This window comes from Heptranchias perlo, chromosome 4, assembly GCF_035084215.1.
Source record: "Heptranchias perlo isolate sHepPer1 chromosome 4, sHepPer1.hap1, whole genome shotgun sequence".
Lineage (NCBI taxonomy): Eukaryota > Metazoa > Chordata > Chondrichthyes > Hexanchiformes > Hexanchidae > Heptranchias > Heptranchias perlo.
In genome coordinates, this window is record NC_090328.1 from 50,716,955 (window position 1) to 50,741,722 (window position 24,768).

Sequence of the window (24,768 nt, forward strand, 5' to 3'; positions counted from 1 at the left end):
AGGAAGAGAGACCAGGGAGGAGATTTATGAGGCATTGGCAGTCATTATGAAGGAGTAAGTGAACACAGGGGAGGTACCAGTAGATTGAATAGATCAACAAGGTAGCAATTTTCAAATCTAACAACAAAGTAGACTCAGGCAACTATACATTCATTAGTCTTATTTCAGTACTGTGTCAAATAATGGAATCAATATCAGGCATAAACTTGAGGGTTATTTGTACAAAAATAACCTAGTAAATAGCAGTAGCAGTGAACATGGAGAATATCTTGCTAGAACTGTATACAACATTGGTTAGGCCACAGCTTGATACTGCATACAGTTCTGGTTACCACATTACAGGAAAGATGTGATTACACTAGAGAGGGTACAGAGGAGATTTACGAGGATGTTGCCAAGGCTGGAGAATTTTAGCTATGAGAAAAGATTGGATAGGCTGGGTTGTTTTCTTTGGAACAAAGGAGGCTGAGGGGAGATTTAATTGAGGTATATGAAATTATGAATGGACTCGATAGAGTGGAAAGGGAGGACCTATTTCCCTTAGCAGAGGGGTCAGTGACCAGGCGGCATAGATTTAAAGTAATTGGTAGAAAGATTAGACGGGAGCTAAGGAGAAACTTTTTCACCCAGAGGGTAATGGGGGTCTGGAACTCAGCCTGAAAGAGTGGTACAGGCAAAAACCCTCAACTCATTTAAAAAGTACTTGGATGCACACTTGAAGTGCTGTAACCTACAGGGCTACAGACCAAGTGCTGGAAAGTAGGATCAAGCTGGATAGCTCTTTTTCGGCTGGTAAGGACACGATGGGCCGAATTGCCTCCTGTGCCGTAAATTTCTATGATCTTGCCTGACCAACTTCCTTAACTTTTTTGATAGTGACATCCATAGTAAACCGTGATAAGTCCTACATATAATATACCTAGACTTCCAAAAGGCATGTGACTGAGTTTCATAGGAAACTCATCAGTTGAGCTCAAAGTTGTAGGGATTCTGAGTAAATCTTGGGAATGGATAAGAAATTGGCTGAAGGGTTGAAAACAATGGATATTTGTTAGAGGAGGTATGTCGGGGTGGGAGAAGTGTTGAGTTGGATGCCCAAGAGGTCGGTATTGTTTCTATTTATATCAATGACTTGGATTCAGAAATTCAAAGCAAATTGGACAAACTTACAGAAGACACTAAATTAGAAGGGACAGTGGACAGAATGAGTTGGATAAAATATGCAAGTGGGCAGAACAGTGGCAGGTGAACTTTAATACAGATGAATGTAAAATATTGCATGTAGGAGATTAAAATAAGCAACTTGGATGACATTGAAATAGCTAAGGATGAAGTTGAAAGCGAGCTAGAAGCCTTAACACACTCAATGTGAAAGAAAAGAAAGAACTTGCCTTAATATATAGTGTCTTTCATGCCCTCAGGATGTCGTTTAGCTCTTCACAGCCAAGGAACTATTTTGAACTGTAATCGCGGTTATGTGGGCAAACATGGCAGCCTATTTGCGCACAGCAAGGTTCCACACACCGCAATAAGATAAGCGACCAGATAATCTGTTTCAGTGGTTGATTGAAGGATAAATATTGGCCAGGACACTGGGAGAAGTTCCCTGCTGTTCTTTGAATAGTGCCATGGGATCTTTTATGTCCGTCTGATTAGACAGATAGAGCCTTGGTTTAACGTCTCATCTGAATGACCGCCCGTTTGACAATGCAGCGCTCCCTCAGTATTGCACTGAAGTGTCAGCATAGATTATGTGCTCATGTCCTGGAGTGGGGCTTGAACTCATGATCTTCTGACTCAGGTAGAAAACTGCTACCTCTGAAAATTAAAATGAACCTAAAAGAAACATGTCCAAACACTGCAGAACGACAAGCAACACAGCTAATAAAATGCTGAATGATATAGCCAGAACAGTAGAGTATGAGTTAAAAGAAGTCATGCTCAAGTTGTATAGTCCTCTGGTCAGATAACCTCGAATAGAGTGTCCAATTCTCATCACCAAGATATAGGGGGCATTTGAGCACTGGAGGCAATTTAGAGAAGAGCCAAAAGATTGATCCTGAGTGTTATAGTTCTCAGATAGAAGCAAGGATTGGAGAAACCTTGGTGTTTCAGCCTTGGAAGGAGTCATCTGAAGGGTCATCTTTTTAAGGAATGCAAGATAGTAAATGGTGTGAAAAAGGTCAATCTGGAAAGTTACTTCAAACTAAATTGCGAGAATAAGACTAAGTGACAGAGGTTGAAACTAATAAAAGGCAAATTCTGCACTGATATCAGAAAGTTCTTCGAATAAAGGGTGATCAGTAAATGGAAATTAACTTCCAATTGAAGAAGTGGAGATGAAAACCCTGGCACTATTTTAAAAAATAGTTCAGGAAAAAAGGTTTCTAAATATAATGGATGGGCGGCTGAGACCCATTGCCTGCAATTCCTGCAGCCATGTGGGAACTTCAGGGTGCTTCTTGTGTCTTGGAGGGCCACACGTGCAGGAAATACCTCCAGTTGCTCGAGCTCAAGCTGAGGGTTTCTGAGCTTGAGGGGCAGCTGGAGTCACTGCAGAGCATAAGGGAGGCTGAAGGTTTCCAGAATTGTACGTTCCAGGAGGTGGTCACCCGCAGCCACAGAGTTCAGGATAGCAAGTGGGTGGCCATCCGAAAGGGTAGGAAGGGGCAGGTAGTGTAGGAATTTTCTGGGTGTGTGGCAGTCTCAAACCAGTATTCAGCATTCCAGTGAGGATGACGACATCTCGAAGGAGTGCAGTCCTGAGCATGGCACCATGAGGAAAGATAGGGCAACCAAAGCCAGAGCTTCCTGGATGACAAAAGAGATAGAGAGTAAGATGAAGCCGAAAATGGGGGCATATGATGGATGTCAGGTTGATAATACAAGTGAGAACCAGGCTGAATACAGAAAGTACTAAGGGGAAGTTGAAAAGGAAATAAGAGGGGCAAAGAGAGAGTATGAGATTAGACTGACGGTTAACATAAAAGGGAACCCAAAAGTCTTCAATAAGCCTATAAATAGTAAACAGGTAGTAAAAGGGGTGGAGCTGATTAGGGACCAAAACAGAGATCTACGCATGGAGGCAGAGGGCATGGCGGGAATGCGAAATGAGTACTTTGCATCTGTCTTTACCAAGGAAGAAGATACTGCCAAAGTCACAGTAAAAGAGGAGGGGCTAAAAATTGATAAAAAGGAGGTGCTAGAAAGGCTGGCTCTACTTAGAAACATAGCAAAATTTATGGCATAGAAGGAGGCCGTTCGACCAATCATGTCTGTGCCAGTTGAAAAAGAGCTACCTAGCCTAATCCCACTTTCCAGCACTTGGTCCGTAGCCTTGTAGGTTACGGCACTTCAAGTGCATATCCAAGTACTTTTTAAATGAGTTCAGAGTTTCTGCTTCTACTACCTTTTCAGGTAGTGAGTTCCAGATGCCGACCACTCTCTGGGTGAAAAAAATTTTCCTCAGCTCCCCTCTAATCCTTCTACCAATTACTTTAAATCTATGCCCCCTGGTTATTGACCTCTCTGCTAAGGGAAATAGGTCCTTCCTGTCCACTCTATCTAGGCCCCTCATAATTTTATACGCCTCAATTAAAACACCCCTCATCCTCCTCTGTTCCAGCCTATCCAATCTTTCCTCAGAGTTAAAATTCTCCAATCCTGGCAACATCCTCGTAAATCTCCTCTGTACCCTCTCTAGTGCAATCACATACTTCCTGTAATGTGATGACCAGAACTGTATGCAGTACTCGAGCTGTGGCCTAACTAGTGTTTTATATAGTTCGAGCATAACCTCCTTCCTCTTATATTCTGTGCCTCGCCTAATAAAGGAAAGTATCCCATAAGCCTTCTTAACCACCTTATCTACCTGTCCTGTTATTGTCAGGGATCTGTGGACATGCACTCCAAGGTCCCTGTGTTGCTCTACACTTCTCAGTATCCTACCATTTATTGTGTATTCCCTTGCCTTACTTGCCTTCCCCAAATGCATTACCTCACGCTTCTCTGGATTGAATTCCATTTGCCACTTTTCTGCCCACCTGACCAGTCCATTGATGTCTTCCTGCAGTCTACAGCTTTCCTTCTCACTATCAACCACATGGCCAATTCTTGTATCATCTGCAAACTCCTTAATCTTGCCACCTATATTTAAGTCTAAATTATTAATATATAACACACAAAGCAAGGGAGTACTGAACCCTGTGGAGCCCCACTGGAAACAGCCTTCCAGTCACAAAAACACCTGTCGCCCATTACCCTTTGCTTCCTGCCACTGAGCCAATTTTGGGTCCAATTTGCCACTTTCCCTTGGATCCCATGGGCTTTTACTTTTTTGACAAGTCTGCCATGTGGTACCTTGTCAAAAACCTTGCTAAAATCCATGTAGATTACATCAAACGCACTACCCTCATCGACCCTCTGAGTTACCTCCTCAAAAAATTCAATCAAGTTAGTGAGACACGACCTTCCCGTAACAAATCCATGTTGACTGTCCTTGATTAATTCGTGCCTTTCTAAATGACCAGTTTATACTGTCCTTCAGAATTGATTGCAATAATTTGCCCACCACCGAGATTAGACTGTAATTACTCGGTCTATCCCTTTCTCCCTTTTTAAACAACGGTACAACATTAACAATCCTCCAATCCTCCGGCATCATGCCTACTTAAAGCAGAAAAGTCACCCAGTCCGGATGGGTGCATCCTAGGTTGCTGAGGAAAGTAAGGGTGGAAATTGCAGAGATGCTGGCCATAATCTTCCAATCCTCCATAGATATTGGGGTGGTGCCAGAGAACTGGAGAATTGCAATTGTTACACCCTTGGTCAAAAAAGGGTATAAGATAAACCCATACAACTACAGGCCAGTCAGTTTAACCTCTGTGGTGGGGAAGCTTTTAGAAACGATAATCTGGGACAAAATTAATAGTCACTTGGACAAATGTGAATTATTAAAGGAAAGCCAGCACGGATTTATTAAAGGCAAATCCTGTTTAACTAACTTAGAATCATAGAATGATTACAGCACGGAAGGAGGCCATTTGGCCCATCAAGTCCATGCCAGCTGTTTGCAAGAGCAATCCAGCTAGTCCCATTCCCCCGCCCTTTCCCCATAGCCCTGCAATTTTTTTCCCTTCAAGTGCTTCTCCAATTCCCTTTTGTAAGCCACAATTCAATCTGCCTCTACCACCCCCCCTTAGGCAGTGCATTCCTGATCATAACCACTCGCTGTGCAAAAAAATTTTTCCTCATGTCACCATTGGTTCTTGATTGAGTTTTTTGATGAGGAAACAGAGAGGGCTGATGTTATATGTGGACTTTCAAAAGGCATTTGATGAAGTGCCACATGATGGGCTTGTCAGCAAAATTGTAGCCCATGGAATAAAAGGGGCAGTGACAGCATGGATACGAAATTGGCTATGTGACAGGAAACAGTGGTGGTGAACGGTTGTTTTTCGGACTGGAGGAAGGTATACAGTGGTGTTCCCCATGGGTCGGTACTAGGATCACTGCTTTTTTTAATATATATTAATGACTTGGACTTGGGTGTACAGGGCACAATTTCAAAATTTGCAGATGACACAAAACTTGGAAGTGTAGTAAACAGTGAGGAGGTTAATAATAGACTTTAAGAGGACATAGATAGGTTGGTGGAATGGGTGAACACATGGCAGATGAAATTTAACACAGAGAAGTGCAAAGTGATACATTTTGGTAGGAAGAATGAGGAGAGGCAATATAAAGTAAGTGGTACAAATCTAAAGGGGGTGCAGGAACAGAGAGGGGGTATATGTGCACAAATCTTTGAAGGTGGCAGGACAGGTTGAGAAAGCAGTTAAAAAAGCATATGGATCCTGGACTTCATAAATAGAGGCATCGAGTACAAAAGCAAGGAAGTTATGTTGAACCTTTATAAAACACTGGTTCAACCACAGCTGGAGTATTGTGTCTAATTCTGGGCACCGCACTTTAGGAAGGATGTGAAGGCCTTAGAGAGGGTGCAGAAAAGATTTACTAGAATGGTTCCAGGGACGATTGACTTGAAGAAGCTGGGGTTGTTCTCCTTGGAGCAGAGAAGGTTAAGAGGAGATTTGATAGAAGTGTTCAAAATTATGAAGGGTTGAGATAAAGTAAATAAAGATAAACTGTTCCCATTGGTGGAAGGGTTGAGAACCAGAGAACACAGATTTAAGGTGATTGGCAAAAGAAACTTTGTTACGCAGCACGCAGTTGTGATCTGGAATGCACTGCCTGAAAGGATGGTGAAAGCATATTAAATCGTGGCTTTTGAAAAGGAATTGAATAAATACTTGAAGGGGAAAAATGTGCAGGGGTACAGGGAAAGAGCGGCGGAATGGGACTAAATGGATTGCTCTTACAAAAGAGCCGTCACGGGGTTCAGTGGGCTGAATGGCCGCCTCCTCTGCTGTAACCATTCGATGACTCTATGAAAAATATTTGGATGCTATTGTGGTGGGTGGGGGGGGGGGGGGGGTGCAGAGATTATAGGTTTTTCCTGAATGGGATAACTTATGATCGGCCATTTTATATTTTTGATATTGTGACTAGTTTTATTAATATAATTTTAATTTTACATATTCCTAAAATAAAAATAGAATTGTTGAACACAATTGCCTGGAATTTCTGCAGGGTTCGCTCGTGGAAGATTGGTGGAAACCCCGGAAAAAATATGTAAATAGCTCTTTGTCATTTCTCTTGGGATTCTGTCGCTCTCCTACTGAAGTTACAGTATGTGATCCGGAGAAGCCCCGATATTCGAGGCCTTTATTTCTGCTCACCCTGTCTTTCCTTTTCTTTCTCTCTTTTCCATTATTATTTTTTCAGCTTTTGATTTATTTCAATTCTAAGGAATACACTTCATTATAAATTATATTTTGTTTTTTATGTTTTTAGTTTAAACATTAAATTTTCCTGTTTTTCTCTGTAACTTATTCATTCTGGAGGTGGCAACTAGATTGTGAAAAATTGCCCTCCAGCTAGAAACTAGCTCCAAAATCCTTTCTGGATTTCAGCCAAATAAGGGCTTAGGTATCGAAGGTTGGCTTGATGATGTCCTTTTGAGTGAATGCTCTATCCCAGAGAAGTGGTTGCCAGTGAAACAAGTTTTTTTTTAATGATGGCATTCTAGTGGATAAGACTGTGTTGCATAGTGCTTTTTTTAACATTAGTATTAGATCTTATGTTATTAATTAAGAAAACGGACCAAAAAATTATTCTGAATGAAGTTATTTATCAAAGGTAGAGTTTTCTGTCCAAGTCTGCAGCTATACTCATGGATACATTTTTAAAATCTTAATCTAAAACAGGAATGTTAAATAAACACATTAAGTGTTTGTTGTTATTGCCAGCTGTAATTTCTAGCTTACGTTGCTGTTTTGAACCTGCCCGAAATGATTACTTTGTTGAATTGGAAATGAAAATCATTAAACACTGCAGTTATTTAAAAAAAAATGCACACAGTTTACACAAACAGGCACAGGGAGTTAAATTTTGTGCTCTCGGATGGACCTGACTGACTATCTCCAGATGACTTTTAAGAAAGGAGAGAGAGGGAATCCGGGGAATTATAGACCAGTTAGCCTAACATCTGTTGTGGGGGAATTGCTGGAGTCTATAATTAAGGATAGGGTGACTGAACACCTCGAGAATTTTCAGTTAATCAGAGAGAGCCAGCATGAATTTGTGAAAGGTACGTCGTGCCTGACAAACCTGATTGAATTTTTTGAAGAGGCGACTAAAGTAGAGGACAGGGGAATGTCAATGGATGTTATTTATATGGACTTCCAGAAGGCATTTGATAAGGTCCCACATAAGAGACTGTTAGCTAAGATAGAAGCCCATGGAATCGAGGGAAAAGTACGGACTTGGTTAGGAAATTGGCTGAGTGAAAGGCAACAGAGTAGGGCTAATGGGTAAGTATTCACATTGGCAGGATGTGACTAGTGGAGTCCTGCAGGGATCTGCCTTGGGGCCTCAATTATTCACAATATTTATTAACGACTTAGATGAAGGCATAGAAAGTCTCATATCTAAGTTTGCCGATGACCCAAAGATTGGTGGCATTGTAAGCAGTGTAGATGAAAACATAAAATTACAAAGCGATATTGATAGATTAGGTGACTGGGCAAAACTGTGGCAAATGGAATTCAATGTGAGGTCATCCACTTTGGATCAAAAAAGGATAGACCAGGGTACTTTCTAAATGGTAAAAAGTTAAAAACAGTGGATGTCCAAAGGGACTGAGGGGTTCAGGTACATAGATCATTGAAGTGTCATGAACAGGTGCAGAAAATAATCAAGGCGGCTAATGGAATGCTGGCCTTTATAATCTAGAGGACGAGAGTACAAGGGGGCAGAAGTTATGCTGCAGCTATACAAAACCCTGGTTAGACCGCACCTGGAGTACTGTGAGCAGTTCTGGGCACCTCACGTTTGGAATGACATATTGGCCTTGGAGGGAGTGCAGCGCAGGTTTACTAGAATGATACCCGGATTTCAAGGGTTAAGTTACAAGGAGAGATTACACAAATTGGGGTTGTATTCTCTGGAGTTTCGAAGGTTAAGTGGTGATCTGATCGAAGTTTATAAGATATTAAGGGGAACAGATAGGGTGGAAAAAGATAAACTATTTCCGCTGGTTGGGGATTCTAGGATTAGGGGGCACAATCTAAAAATTAGAGCCAGACCTTTCAGGAGTGAGATTAGAAAACATTTCTACACACAAAGGGTAGTAGAAGTTTGGAACTCTCTTCCACAAATGGCAATTGATACTAGCTCAATTGCTAAATTTAAATGTGAGATAGATAGCTTTTTGGCAACCAAAGGTATTAAGGGATATGGGCCAAAGGCAGATATATGGAGCTAGATCACAGATCAGCCATGATCTTATCAAATGGCGGAGCAGGCACGAGGGGCTGAATGGCCTACTCATGTTCCCATGTTCCGATGACAGTTTGCAGTGCATTAAACTTACACTGACTGTTCAGACCACTCCTCACATTTCCCTGTGGATGTTTATTGCTGCAATACAGATGATAAAGTTGGGGATCTACAAAAGGGGTTTGTTAAAATCTGGAAATGGACAAATCAATGGTAGATGAAATTCAATAAATACATAAGAACATAAGAAATAGGAGCAGGAGTAGGCCTTCAAGCCCTACGAGCCTGCTCCAGCATTCAATAAGATCATGGCAAATCTTTGACCTCAACTCCACTTTCTTGCCCGATCCCCATATCCCTTGATTCCCGTAGAGTCCAAATGTCTATCGCTCTCAGCCTTGAATATACTCCACGACTGAGTATCCGCAGCCCTCTGGGGTAGAGAATTCCAAAGATTCACAACCCTCTAAGTGAAGAAATTCCACATCTCAGTCTTAAGTGGCCGACCCCTTATCCTGAGACTACGCCCCCTAGTTCTAGACTCTCCAGCCAGGGGAAACAGCCTCTCGGCATCTACCCTGTCAAGCCCTCTCAGAATCTTAGGTTTCAATGAGATCACCTCTCATTCTTCTAAACTCCAGAGAGTATAGGCCCATTCTACTCAATCTCTCCTCATAGGACAACCCTCTCATCCCAGGAATCAATCTAGTGAACCTTTGTTGCACTGCCTCTAAGACAAGTATATCCTTCCTTAAGCAAGGATACCAAAAGTGTACATCATTCTGCAGGTCTGGCCTCACCAAAGCCCTGTGCAATTGCAGCAAGTCTTCCTTACTCTTGGACTCCAACCCCCTTGCAATAAAGGTCATCATACTATTTACCTTCCTAATTGCTTGCTGTACCTTCATGTTATCTTTGTGTTTCGTGCACAAGGTCACCCAAACCCCTCTCACCACGAACATTTAATAGTTTCTCACCATTTAAAAATATTCTGTTTTTGTATTCATTCTACCAAAGTGAATAACCTTGCATTTCCTTACATTATACTCCGTCTGCCACCACCTTGCCTACTCACTTAACCTGTCTATATCCTTTTGCAGACTCTGTGTCCTCCTTACAGCTTACTTTCCCACCTAGCTTTGTATCGTCAGCAAACTTGGATACATTACACTCAGTCCCTTCATCCAAGTCATTAACATAGATTGTAAATAGCTGAGGCCCAAGCACCGATCCTTGCTGCACCCCACTTGTAACAGCCTGCCAGCCTGAGAATGACCCATTTATTCCTACTCTCTGTTTTCTGTCCATTAACCAATCCTCTATCCGTGCTAATATATTACCCCCAACCCCATGAGCCCTTATCTTGTATAACAACCTTTTGCATGGCACCTTAAACATGCCTTTTGAAAAACCAAATATACTACATCCACTGATTCCCCTTTATCTACCCTGCTAGTTACACCCTCAAAAAATCATAGAATCATAGAAGTTTACAACATGGAAACAGGCCCTTCGGCCCAACATGTCCTTGTCACCCAGTTTATACTACTACGCTAGTCCCAGTTACCTGCACTTGGCCCATATCCCTCTATACCCATCTTACCCATGTAACTGTCCAAATGCTTTTTAAAAGACAAAATTGTACCCGCCTCTACTACTGCCTCTGGCAGCTCGTTCCAGACACTCACCACCCTTTGAGTGAAAAAATTGCCCCTCTGGACCCTTTTGTATCTCTCCCCTCTCACCTTAAATCTATGCCCCCTCGTTATAGACTCCCCTACCTTTGGGAAAAGATTTTGACTATCTACCTTATCTATGCCCCTCATTATTTTATAGACTTCAATAAGATCACCCCTAAACCTCCTACTCTCCAGGGAAAAAAGTCTCAGTCTATCCAACCTCTCCCTATAAGTCAAACCATCAAGTCCCGGTAGCATCCTAGTAAATCTTTTCTGCACTCTTTCTAGTTTAATAATATCCTTTCTATAATAGGGTGACCAGAACTGTACACAGTATTCCAAGTGTGGCCTAACTAATGTCTTGTACAACTTCAACAAGACATCCCAACTCCTGCATTCAATGTTCTGACCAATGAAACCAAGCATGCTGAATGCCTTCTTCACCACCTTATCCACCTGTGACTCCACTTTCAAGGAGCTATGAACCTGTACTCCTAGATCTCTTTGTTCTATAACTCTCCCCAACGCCCTACCATTAACGGAGTAAATCCTGGCCCGATTCGATCTACCAAAATGCATCACCTCACATTTATCTCAATTAAACTCCATCTGCCATTCATCGGCCCACTGGCCCAATTTATCAAGATCCCTTTGCAATCCAAGATAACCTTCTTCACTGTCCACAATGCCACCAATCTTGGTGTCATCTGCAAACTTACTAACCATGCCTCCTAAATTCTCATCCAAATCATTAATATAAAGAACAAATAACAGCGGACCCAGCACCGATCCCTGAGGCACACCACTTGTCACAGGCCTCCAGTTTGAAAAACAACCCTCGACAACCACCCTCTGTCTTCTGTCGTCAAGCCAATTTTGTATCCAATTGGCTACCTCACCTTGGGTCCCGTGAGATCTAACCTTATGTAACAACCTACCATGCGGTACCTTGTCAAAGGCTTTGCTAAAGTCCATGTAAACCACGTCTACTGCACAGCCCTCATCTATCTTCTTGGTTACCCCTTCAAAAAACTCAATCAAATTCGTGAGACATGATTTTCCTCTCACAAAACCATGCTGACTGTTCCTAATCAGTCCCTGCCTCTCCAAATGCCTGTAGATCCTGTCTCTCAGAATACCCTCTAACAACTTACCCACTACAGATGTCAGGCTCACCGGTCTGTAGTTCCCAGGCTTTTCCCTGCCGCCCTTCTTAAACAAAGGCACAACATTTGCGACCCTCCAATCTTCAGGCACCTCACCTGTAGCGGTGGATGATTCAAATATCTCTGCTAGGGGACCCGCAATTTCCTCCCTAACCTCTCATAACGTCCTGGGATACACTTCATCAGGTCCCGGAGATTTATCTACCTTGATGCACGTTAAGACTTCCAGCACCTCCCTCTCTGTAGTATGTACACTCCTCAAGACATCACTATTTATTTCCCCAAGTTCCCTAACATCCATGCCTTTCTTAACCGTAAATACCGATGTGAAATATTCATTTAGGATCTCACCCGTCTCTTGTGGTTCCGCACATAGATGACCTTGCTGATCCTTAAGAGGCCCTACTCTCTCCCTAGTTACTCTTTTGCCCTTTATGTATTTGTAGAAGCTCTTTGGATTCTCCTTTGCCTTATCTGCCAAAGCAATCTCATGTCCCCTTTTTGCCTTCCTGATTTCTCTCTTAACTCTACTCCGGCAATCTCTATGCTCTTCAAGGGATCCACTTGATCCCAGCTGCCTCTGCATGTCATATGCCTCCTCCTTCTTTTTGACGAGGGCCTCAATCTCCCGAGTCATCCAAGGTTCCCTACTTCTATCAGCCTTGCCCTTCACTTTATAAGGAATGTGCTTACCCTGAACCCTGGTTAACACACTTTTGTTGGCCTCCCACTTACCAGACGTCCCTTTGCCTGCCAACAGACTCTCCCAATCAACTTCTGAAAGTTCCTGTCTAATACCATCAAAATTGGCCTTTCCCCAATTTGGAATTTTAACTTTTGGGCCAGACCTATCATTCTCCATAGCTATCTTAAAACTAATGGAATTATGATCACTGGTCCCAAAGTGATCCCTCACTAACACTTCTGTCACCTGTCCTTCCTTATTTCCCAAGAGGTGGTCAAGTTTTGCCCCCTCTCTAGTCGGGCCATCCACATACTGAATGAGAAATTCCTCCTGAATACACTCAACAAATTTCTCTCCATCCAAGCCCCTAATGCTATGGCTGTCCCAGTCAATGTTGGGAAAGTTAAAGTCCCCTACTATTACCACCCTATTTTTCTTGCAGCTGTCTGTAATCTCCTTACATATTTGCTCCTCAATTTCCCGTTGACTATTTGGGGGTCTGTAGTACAGTCCTATCAAAGTGATCTCTCCCTTCTTATTTTTCAGTTCTACCCATATAGACTCAGTGGGCGAACCCTCGGATATATCCTCTCTCACTACTGCCGTGATGTTCTCCCTAATCAAGAATGCAACTTCCCCTCCTCTCTTACCTCCTGCTCTATCTTTCCTATAGCATCTGTACCCTGGAACATTGAGCTGCCAGTCCTGCCCCTCCCTTAGCCATGTTTCAGTAATAGCTATAACATCCCAGTCCCATGTACCCATCCATGCCCTGAGTTCATCTGCCTTGCCCATCAGACTTCTTGCATTGAAATAAATGCAGTTTAATCTAGACTTCCCTTGGTCTTTGCCCTGCTTTCTCAGACCATCTGTCCGGTCATGTTTTGTACACTCTCCCTTACTGCCTTTTATTTCTGTCACCACTTTACTTCCCACTGACTTCCTGCATCGGTTCCTATCCCCCTGCCACATTAGTTTAAACCCTCCCCAACAGCACTAGCAAACACTCCCCCTTGGACATTGGTTCCAGTCCTGCCCAGATGCAGACCGTCCAATTTGTACTGGTCCCACCTCCCCCAGAACCGGTTCCAATGTTCCAGGAATTTGAATCTCTCCCTCTTGCACCATCTCTCAAGCCACATATTCATCCTAGCTATCCTGTCATTCCTACTCTGACTTGCCCGTGGCACTGGTAGCAATCCTGAGATTACTACCTTTTGAGGTCCTACTTTTTAGTTTAACTCCTAACTCCCTAAATTCAGCTTGTAGGACCTCATCCTGTTTTTTACCTATATCGTTGGTATCTATATGCACCCCGACAACTGGCTGTTCACCCTCCCCCTCCAGAATGTCCTGCAGCCGCTCCGAGACATCCCTGACCCTTGCACCAGGGAGGCAACGTACCATCCTGGAGTCTCGGTTGCATCCGCAGAAACGTCTGTCTATTCCTCTTACGATCGAGTCCCCTATCACTATAGCTCTGCCACTCTTTTTTCCTGCCCTCCTGTGCAGCAGAGCCAGCCACGGTGCCATGAACCTGGCCGCTGCCACCTTCCCCTGGTGAGCCATCTCCCCCAACAGTAACCAAAACAGTATACCTGTTTGAGAGGGGGATGGCCACAGGGGACCCCTGCACTACCTGCCTCCACCTCTTACTCTGCCTGTTGGTCACCCATTCACTTCCTGCCTGTACTCCCTTTACCTGCAGTGTGACCAACTCGCTAAACGTGCCATCCACGAGTTTCTCTGCATCGCGGATGCTCCACAGTGAGTCCACCCGCAGCTCCAGCTCCGAGATACGATCGGTCATTAGCTGCAGGTGGACACACTTCCTGCACACATGGTCGGCAGGGACACTGGTAGTGTCCATGACTTCCCACATCTTGCAGGAGGGGCATAGCACGGGTGCAAGGTCTGCTGCCATGACTTGCCTTAGCTTAGTTACCCCTTTTAAATTACTTTGAAATTAGAAAATGTTAACTATACCAGGGACCTAGGTTCACTAAAAAAAACATTACCTGCTATAAAAGCTGCTTAGTTTCCCAGCTCTTCGTTTAAACCAATGCCCTAATTTAGAGAAAAAAAACAGTAATACTCACCAACCAATCACTTACCTGCTGTCCTGTGACGTCACTCCTTGGTTTTCTGTTGTTGTTTTTGATCCGTTCAGGTCCGCCGCCGCTCTGGTCTCTGGTCTCGGGCCGCCGCTCTTTTATCCCCGTTCTCGGTCTCTCTCCTCTGCTCCCGTTCAGGTCCGCCGCCGCTCTGGTCTCGGGCCTCGGGCCGCTGCTCTTTTATCCCCGCTCTCGGTCTCTCTCCTCTGCTCCCGTTCTGGTCCGCCGCCACTCTGGTCTCGGGCCTCGGGTCGCTGCTCTTTATATCCCCGCTCTCGGTCTCTCTCCTCTGCTCCTGTTCAGGTCCGCCGCCGCTCTGGTCTCGGGCCTCGGGTCGCTGCTCTTTATATCCCCGCTCTCGGTCTCTCTCCTCTGCTCCCGTTCAGGTCCGCCGCCGCTCTGGTCAACTCTAATAGAATTGTCAAACACGATACCCCTTTCATAAAACCATGTTGACTCTGCCTAACTATATTATGATTTTCTAAGTGCCCTGTTACCACGTCCTTAATAACGGATTCCAGCATTTTCCCGACTACTGATATTAGGCTAACTGGCCTGTAGTTCCCTGTTTCCTCTCCTCTCTCTCCTTTCTTGAATAGCGGTGTTACATTTGCTAGATTCCAATCCACTGAGACCGTTCTAGAATCTAGGGAATTTTGGAAGATCACAACCAATGCATCCACTATCTCTGCAGCTACTTCTTTTAGAACCCTCGGATGTAGGCCATCAGGTGCAGGGGATTTGTTGGCTTCTCGTCTCATTAATTTCTCCAGTACTTTTTCTGTACTGATATTAATTACTTTAAGTTCCTCACTCTCATTAGACCCTTGGGTCCCCAGTATTTCTGGTATGCTTTTTGTGTCTTCTACTGTGAAGACAGATACAAAATATTTGTTTAACGTCTCCGCCATTTCTTTATTCCCCATTATAATTTCTTCTGTCTCTGCCTCTAAGGGACCCACATTTACTTTCGCTAATCTCTTTCTTTTTACATACTTGTAGAAGCTCTTACTATCTGTTTTTATATTTCTTGCTGGTTTGCTCTCATATCCTATTTTCCTTCCTCTTTATCAATTTTTTGGTCATCCTTTGCTGGTTTCTAAAACTCTCCCAATTTTCAGGCTTACTACTCTTGGCAACGTTATAAGCCTCTTCTTTTAATCTAATACTATCCTTAACTTCTTTAGTTAGCCACAGATGGACCACTTTTCTCGTGGAGTTTTTAGTTCTCAATGGAATGGATATTTGTTAAGAATTATGAAATATTTTTTTAAATGTTCGCCATTGCTTATCTACCATCATATCTTTTAATCTAATTTCCCAATCTACCTTAGCCAACTCGCCCTTCATACCAATGTAATTGGCTTTGTTTAAGTTTAAGACTCTGGACTGGCCTTACGTACGTCACTCTCAAACTCGATGTGGAATTCATCATATTATGATCACTCTTCCCCAGAGGATCATTTACCATGATATTACTAATTAACCCTGTCTCATTACACAAGACAAGATCTAAAATAGCCTGTTCCCTGGTTGGTTCAACGAGGTATTGTTCCAGGAAACACTCTCAAATGCATTCCATGAACTCGTCCTGCAAAATACTTTTGCCAATTTGATTTGCCCAGTCTCTGTGAAGATTAAAGTCCCCCACGATTATTGCATTACCTTTGTTACAAGCTCCTTTTATTTCTTGATTAATACTCTGCCAACCGTATAACTACTGTTGGTGGCCTATAAACTACTCTCACCAGTGTTTTCTGCCCCTTGTTATTTCTTATCTCCATCCAAACTGATTCTACTTCCTGATCTTCCAAGTCAAGATCCTTTCTCACCACTGTCTTTATGTCATCCATTATTATCAGGGCTACCCCCGCCCCCTCCTTTTCCATTTTGTCTGTCTTTTCGAAAAGTCAAGTACCCTTGAATATTTAGTTCCCAACCTTGGTCACCTTGTAACCATGTCTCAGTAATGGCTACTAGATCAAACCTTTTATTTCTATGTGTGCCATTAATTCATCTATCTTGTTATGAATACAAGTGCAAGTACCTCACATTGGAAGGAAAAATAGAAAAATGGATGGACGGTATAAAATAGCTAGAGGTCAATTAGAAAGGGATCATTGTGAGGGGGTGGTGGTGATGGTACATTCATGTGTCAAATCACTATGGAGCAATAAAGAAAGCAAACAGTATACTGAACAATTTTGCTCGATGAGTTAAGTATAAATCAGAAGATCTTATGCTAAAACAGTAGTGTCCATGTCAGATTGTATCTTGAATATTGTGTTCAGACCTAAGAGAAATATTCAAGCCATGGAGGCAGTGTAGAGAAGAAATACAAGCCTGATCATTTACGTTAAACAGTTGTATTATCAGAAATTGGGGACATCTAGGCCCTAAGCTCTGGAATTCCCTCCGTAAACCTATCCGCCTCTCTATCTCTCTCTCCCCCCTTAATGTGCTCCTTAAAAACCTATCTCCTTGACCAAGCTCATAGTCACCTTTCCTAATACTGTTTCTCCTTTATTGGCTGGGTGTCAATTTTTGTCTGATTACGCTCCCTCGGACATTTTACAACGTTAAAGGCACTTTATAAATGGAAGTTGTTGTTAGCCTTGAAAGATGGTAACCGAGGGGAGGACCTTATAGAAGTATATAAACGTCACAGATGAGGTTAATTCGGAGCACTATTTCAAGGAATGCCAGCGTATGAGAATAGAGGGGCGTAGATTAAATTTGTGAAAAGTTGTTTCAGAGCATATGCCAAGAACTCTCAGGAAGAGTGATCGACACTTGTAATGGTCTTTCAGTTCAGGTAGTGATGGTGAAAACCTTAGACTCATTTAAGAGACAGATGCAATGATAGAGGAATGTAAGTTTAACTTTATTCATGATGGACAAACTATGATGGGCTAAATGGCACCCTCATTGTTTTTTAAAATTTCAAAATATACTTTTTCATTGAACTGTGTATATCTTTAAATTCTATGTAAATATCACAATTCCAAAGCAATACAATATAGATCGTACACAATACGGTCCCAATATTACATTTCAAACACAGTACATATCCTATAATACATGATGTTCAATACAAAGGTGGGATGGCCTTACACAGTGACCTTTTCCCATAGAGCCTTTGTGTAGGCTGCATCTCACTTCGGTGCGTCCCGCAGCAGCACGTACTCCTGAATCTTGGAGTGTGCCAGTCGGCAACACTCGCTCGTGGACAGCTCCTTCAGCTGGAAGACCAGCAGGTTTCGGGTGGACCAAAGGGCTTCCTTTACACCCTTTTTTGAACAAGGTTGCAACATTTGCAATTCTCCAGTCTTCTGGCACCACCCCCGTATCTAAGGATGATTGGATGATTGGAAGATTGCAATTTCCACCTTTACTTCCCTCAGCAACCTAGGATGCATCCCATCTGGACCGGATGACTTATCTATTTTAAGTACAGCCAGCCTTTCTAGTCCCTCCTCTTTATCAATTTTTAGCCCATCCAGTATCTTAAGTACCTCCTCTTTTACTGTGACCTTGGCAGCATCTTCTTCCTTGGTAAAGACCTCAGTACCTCAGCCATGCCCTCTGCTTCCATCCGTAGATCTTTTTGGTCTCTAATCGGTCCCACTCCTCCTCTTACTACCCGTTTACTATTTACACGCACATAGAAGACTTTTGGATTCCCGTTTACGTTAGCTGCCAGTCTATTCTCATACTCTCTCTTTGCCCCTCTTATTTCCTTTTTTTGCCTCCCCTCTGAACTTTCTATATTCTGCCTGGTTCTCACTTGTGTTATTAACCTGACATCTGTCATACGCCCCTTTTTTGTGCTTCATCTTACTCTCCACCTCTCGTCATCTGAGGAGCTCTGGTTTTAGTTGCCCTACCTTTCTCCCTCTTGGGAATGTATCTAGACTGTACCCGAACCATCTCCTCTTTAAAGGCTGCCTATTGCTCGATTACAGTTTTGCCTGCCAATCTTTGATTCCAATTTATCCGAGCCAGATCAGTTTTCATCCCATTGAAATTGGCCCTCCAATTGAGTATTTTTACTTTACAGTGGTCCTTGTCCTTTTCCATAGCTAATCTGAACCTTATGATACTATGATCACTGTTGCCTAAATGTTCACCCACTGCTCCAGTTGTTGACTAAATATCAGTCATGTGCTTCAGCTGAACTCTGTCATAATGCGAATTGAACCTTGCAACTTTGCTAATTTTATCCCATGCCATATTTTTATTAGGAATATATATCTGTATATATCTTATTTAAAAAATCTACACACACTTCCTGTCTGCACCACTTGACTTCTTGTCGCACTTGTGTCATTCTTTTTTCATTGTAAATTCCTGTCGTCACATTCATAATGGATTTTGCCTACATTGCACAATTCGGTAACTGTGGGACAAATTTCTGAACTGTTTCTCTCTGCTTGAATGCCTCTCTTTTTACCACAAGTGATTCTTCTTCTGGCAGGTAAGTTGCTTTTACAGTTTCAAACTTCAAATTTGTCTTTTTGATGTTAATATTAACAATCACATTCATTCTCTTCCTGGCCTCCCAACCCCCCGACACCCCTACCCCCCCCAACCCCAGTTCACTCTATGGGCAGCTTTATACACTAAGCTGTATAACCAATTTCAGAGGCTCGTTCTCAGCTGCTCTGTGGCTGGTTGTTTTAAATGTATTTAGTTTGTTTTAAGTTGGCGGCTTGTTCACCCTTGCTTATCAGCATTTGTGGGGGTGGACATCATCGGTTGCTGCTGGTCCCTGCACCTGCCAATTGGTCACCCTGTGGATTTTGTATTCCAAAACCTGTTTGCATTTAACTTGATTATTATAATCCCCTCCTCTTTTCGCTCCCCCTCAACTCCCTCACCTCCTTCTGCTTCTCTTCCCCTCCCTTCCCCTCTACCCCTTGATTCCTCCTCCTCCTCCTTCCTTCCCCCCACCTTGATTCCTGCTCCTCCTTCCATTGCACTCCTTGATTCCCCTCTGTGTCCCCCTCTCCTACCCTCTCTTCCTTCTGTCCCACCTTTCCCCCTCCCTTCCAGCTACCCCCCCCCCAACTCCACTCTTGCCAAATCTCCCATATTGACATTACTGCTTCATCTTGGCTTCAACCTTGCTCCAGCCTCCTTGAATTCACCACTTCTTCTCCTCCTCCCCCTCCCCCCCCCCCCCCCCCCCTCACTCCCACCAACACACCCTGACCCTCGCCACGTCTGTAATTCTCATCTGCCCTCTTACTATGTTACAGTTTTCCTCTTTCCCCTGGCTTCTAACGTTGCTCTACCTTGCACCTCTATCCGGCCTCTAAGCCAGCTCTACCTTCGCTCACCCTTGCTCCTCCAGGGCACTAACATTCCAATGCTTTTTCCCCTCTCTAACTCCCAACTCACTTAACCTTCCCCCTCACTCTACTGTACCTTCTGCTTTAGCCTCTTCTGCCCTTCATTGTCACCGTGCTCTCTTGACCCTAGCCACACTTCGCCATCACTCCTGTGTGCAGCACTCCGGAGATCAGCTTAATTTATAAAAACATACATGCAAAGTACTAAAAATGGTATTTCTGTTGCTTTTGCGAACCAATGGAAGCTCCTAGTTTAATGATGTGCTGAGCAAATCATTGGTTAGCAAAAACAATTAGGAAGCCTGGAATCTCATTTCTCAGTTTAATGTGATTGAGTGTTTAATAGCAAACAGAATTGTAGTCGTGACAACAGAATAGTGGGTTTCTTGATGCAGGTTTTTCTCCAGTGATGTTGGTGAGAAGAATAACAAAATTAAGCTGTAACATTTTAAGTGTATTTTGTGTGATTTGTGGTCTCTACAGTTATGTTGCTGTGGATTGACTTAATTGACTTAAGCCTCATTTGCTTAATCTGATAGCAAAATCAATTCAATTGCAGTTATAGCTTATTTTAATTCTGATTAGAAATATGTTAACATTTGTATTTTTAAAGCAACTCAGGCAATATCCTAGTGCACAGGGCAGATTTCCAGTTTTGCTTGCTCATTCACTGTAAATCTTTTGACTATGGATATTTATTTGAGGCATATTTTATGCAGTAAATAGGTTTGTTCACTTTAATATAATGAGACTAATGTAACCTGCCCGGAATCGTCATCTTGTGAATAATTAAGCAGTGTTGATTGCATATATGTATGTCAGTAGTCATATAAGTTTACACCACATATGGTAATTTTTGTCTTAATTATGCCTATTTATTTAACCATTAATAACTCTCTAATAACCTGACTGACTCTCTAGCATCTGCTTGTACGATAAGCGTAGCATAAGTTGTATTGTGTCTAGATTTATAAAATTCTTCTGAAATAATAAATGTGGCTCCCTTCCAATCTTCCCTTCCTCCCCCGAAGACACTGACTCATACAGGTGTGTTTTTCCACGGGCACCATTGCCTGCAGCTTGTTCAACTATGGAGGGCATCAATGCTAAGCCTCATTCAGTCTTCAGCTAACACCCACACACATCTGCACTTTCCAACAAAAGTCACTAGATAGTAATGAGGAGCTGGAACTCTGGTTGATTTGACCCATCCTAAAACCAGGGATGCTGAAGCATTATTTTAACACCCAATTGGCTTAATACTTTTTTTAAACTGTCACTCACTCTGAAATGCAACCATCTGGAATGAGTGAAGAAGTTCAGTTTTACAGTAAAAGTTGTATTTAGTAAACATAGGTCATAATGATGAAAAACCCTGCCTTTATCCTCTATGATTGACACATTCTGTAATTGTATGGCAACTCTTTAAAAGTGTTTTTTTTAATGAACTGTAATATAGTTGTCTAGAAATTGGAAGTTCCTGTTTTGTATTAATCAACTTTGGATATCAGTGTAAACATTGCAATTTTAAAATTTGTAAAGTAGAATTAGCTGTTATTTACTGTAATTAGTTTAAATTGTGAGAAGTGTTATATCTGCTTTTAATGACCGATTGCCATCTGAATATTTGCGTTGCAAGGTACTTTTGTACATTTAGCAACCCCACACATTGTTGTTTTGATGGCCAAACTCCCATCATTATTCACTCCATTTTTTTTCCTTTTCCAGGAACTGTGGCGGTGGATATGGAACTTGCTTAGATGAAGCTAAAATCATGTATGCATGGGCTAGAAACGCTCCACCTACACAATTACCTACTGGTAAGTCTCTTTTTAAATTTATTGGCCTTAAATGCAGACGTTTAAAATCAATACCTGTATTATTTGTAATTTGCATTCCAGCAATGTCTTTTCTTTCCACCATCACCTCATGATGTCTGCAAGAGTCCATCCATAACTCCCTCATCTTCCTTATTTACATGCTGCCCCTTGGTGATATCATCCACAAATATATGGGCCCGCTTCCACGATTATGGGATCATGAGTATTGGTGATACTCAGCTCTATCTGTCCATCACCTCTCTTGACCCTTTCACTGCCTCTGTGCTGTCAAGCTGCTTGTCTGACTTTCATTATTGGATGAGCTGCAATTTTCTCCAGCTGTAGAAAGAAAGACCTTATATAGAATTACATAGAATGTACTGCACAGAGACAGGCCATTCAGCCCACAGGTCCATACCGGTGTTTATGCTCCACATGAGCCTCCTTCTATACAAGTTTAACATAACTTCACTGCTTTTCAATTCTATCCCTCTAGAAATGAACCCCTGTTCTTGGTTTGCTTTTTTTATGGCCTTATTAACCTGCAGCGCTACTTTTAGTGATTTGTGTATTTGTACTCCCAGATCCCTCTGCTCCTCTACCCCATTTAGACTCTTTTTATCCAAGCAGTATGTGGCCCTCTTATTCTTCCTACCAAAATGTAATACCTCACACTTAGGTATATTAAAATTTATTTGCCAATTACACACCCATTCTGCAAGTTTATTAATGTCTTTCTGTATTTTGTTGCAGTCCGCCTCGGTATTAACTATATCCCCAATTTGGTGTGATCTGCAAATTTTAAAATTGTACTTCACTTCCCACCTTTTGCCAGTCTAAGTAACTACCTTTAACCCCTAATCTCTGTTTTCTGTTTTGTAGCCAGCTTGCTATCCATTCTGCTACTAGTCCCCTAACTCCACTTGCTCTGACCTTAGTCATGAGTGTACTATGCATTTATATGGTGCCTTTCCTGATCTCAGGATGCCCCAAAGCACTTCACAGCCAAAGAAATACTTTTAAAGTGTAATCGTTATGTGAGCAAACACAGCAGCCAATTTGTGCACTGCAAGATCCCACAGCAACAGCACTGAGCTAAGAGACCAGATAATCTGTTTTAGCAGTGTTGATTGAGGGATGAATGTTGGCCAGGACACCTGAATTCCCCTGCGCTTCTTCAAATAATGCCATGGGATCTTTCATGTCCACCTGAACAAGCAGATATTGGTTTAATGTCTCAGCTGAAAGACGGCACCTTTGACAATACAACGCTCCCTCAGTACTGCACTGAAATACGTGCTCGATTCCGTGAGGAGTGCTTGAACCTGTGGCCTTCTGACTCGGAGGCGAGTGTGCTACCAACAAAACATGGCTGACACCTTGAATAAACATTGCAAAGACTGAAGTCATCGTCTTTGGCCTTCACCACAAATTATGTACCCTCGCCACTGAATTCCACCCCTCTCTGGCCACTGCCTCAGGCCGGACCAGACTGATCACAATTTTTGGCTGGAAAATAATGATTTCATGTTATCTGGACCTCATCAGTGGGTGCTGGCTATTACAGGTTGACATCCTTACGGGTTCTGCCACAGTCCTGATGCTGGAACTATGAAGTTCAAGACTGTTAGACTCCAGGAGGGGTGAAGAGGAAAACATTTGACAACTTTTTACCCCTTAGTAATTTATAGAATTATGGAACAATACAGCATAGAAGGAGAACATTAGGCTCAACGTGTCTGTGCCAGCTCTTTGAAAGAGCTACCAATTAGTCCCATTCCCCTGCTCTTTTCCAATAGCCTTGCAGATTTTTCAAGTACATGTGCAATTCCCTTTTGAAAGTTATTACTGAATTTGCTTCCACCACCCTTTCAGGTAGTGCATTCCAGTTCGTAACAACTCACTGCATAAAAAACATTCTCCTCATCTCTCTTCTGGTTCTTTTCCCAATTATTGTAAATCTGTGTCCTCTGGTTACTGACCCTCCTGTCAGTGGAAACTGTTTCTCCATATTTACTCTAGCAAAACCTTTCACCTTTATTATATCTTCCCTTAACCTCTCTGCTCTAAGGAGAACAATCCAATTTCTCCAGTCTCTCCGCATAACTGAAGTCCCTTATCCCTGGTATCATTCTAGTAAACCTCCTCTGCAACCTCTCCAGGACCTTCTTTATAGAGAATACTTTAGATTAATGTCACTTTCTATTTCCAAGAGCATCATTACCTTTAAATTGAATATAATGCAAAATTGTTGAGATAGCTAATGTATTACAAATTTTATTTGGCATTACAATAAAGTGTATTGCAGTTGAAAAAGTAAATTATCTACATAGATGTGAATGTCATTTTCTCTGCAGAGAAATATCCTTTCTTCTTTGCAAGCTTTTTGTAACTATAGTGCTGAAGTGCTGCATTTGTTCAGAGAAAATAAAGCAAATTATATAGTACACTATACATTTACACAATGATGGATCTAAGTATTTCAGTTTTCCTTTTTTTTTCCCCAATGAAAACATCAAGAAAATTAACTTTATCTTACTGTGGTGAATGTTATGGCAATATACTATATTAGACATCATGTGCAACAATGACAATATGGGGTTCATTTCATTGCAAGATATTGGTACTTTATCAAGTTGGTACACTCTGACCTATTAACTCTAAACAGAACTGATGTAAAGTAGAAGTGGCCAGGTACTTGGAACAGTTTTCTTAACAATATGTACCTTGTTAATTTGAATAGATGCAGATGTGGAGGCAGATTTTCCTGACCTTATTGCCTAGGTAAGCCTGTTTGTTGGGCATAACAGACAGGAAAAAGGGGAGGAGAGCTGTTCACACTGGGTCACCACTCCTTTTGCACATGATGGGGCTAAACAAGTGAGCATGGGAAGCTTCTGCCTGAAACAGGCTGAAATATTTAAATGAGACACAAATACAGTCATAACATCTTCCTTTATAAATTTCTGGCCCAAACAATGAGCAGATGCCTGAGTTAAAGCATACCTGTAGAAACTGGCTGTTAGGCATTGCGAGGCTGCTCCTTGAG

The 24,768-nt window shown here is 42.4% G+C and overlaps 1 protein-coding gene across 4 annotated transcripts in view; it reads left to right on the forward strand.

Annotated features, from left to right (window-relative positions):
- The window catches only part of pam (peptidylglycine alpha-amidating monooxygenase), a 276,130-nt gene that overhangs the window by 129,180 nt on the left and 122,182 nt on the right, over positions 1–24,768 (forward strand). For all 4 annotated transcript variants that reach the window (XM_067982909.1, XM_067982913.1, XM_067982911.1 and 1 more), the window contains exon 6: positions 21,628–21,719. In XM_067982909.1, coding sequence (XP_067839010.1) covers positions 21,628–21,719 — 92 coding nt within the window. The remainder of the gene's footprint in view (positions 1–21,627; positions 21,720–24,768) is intronic.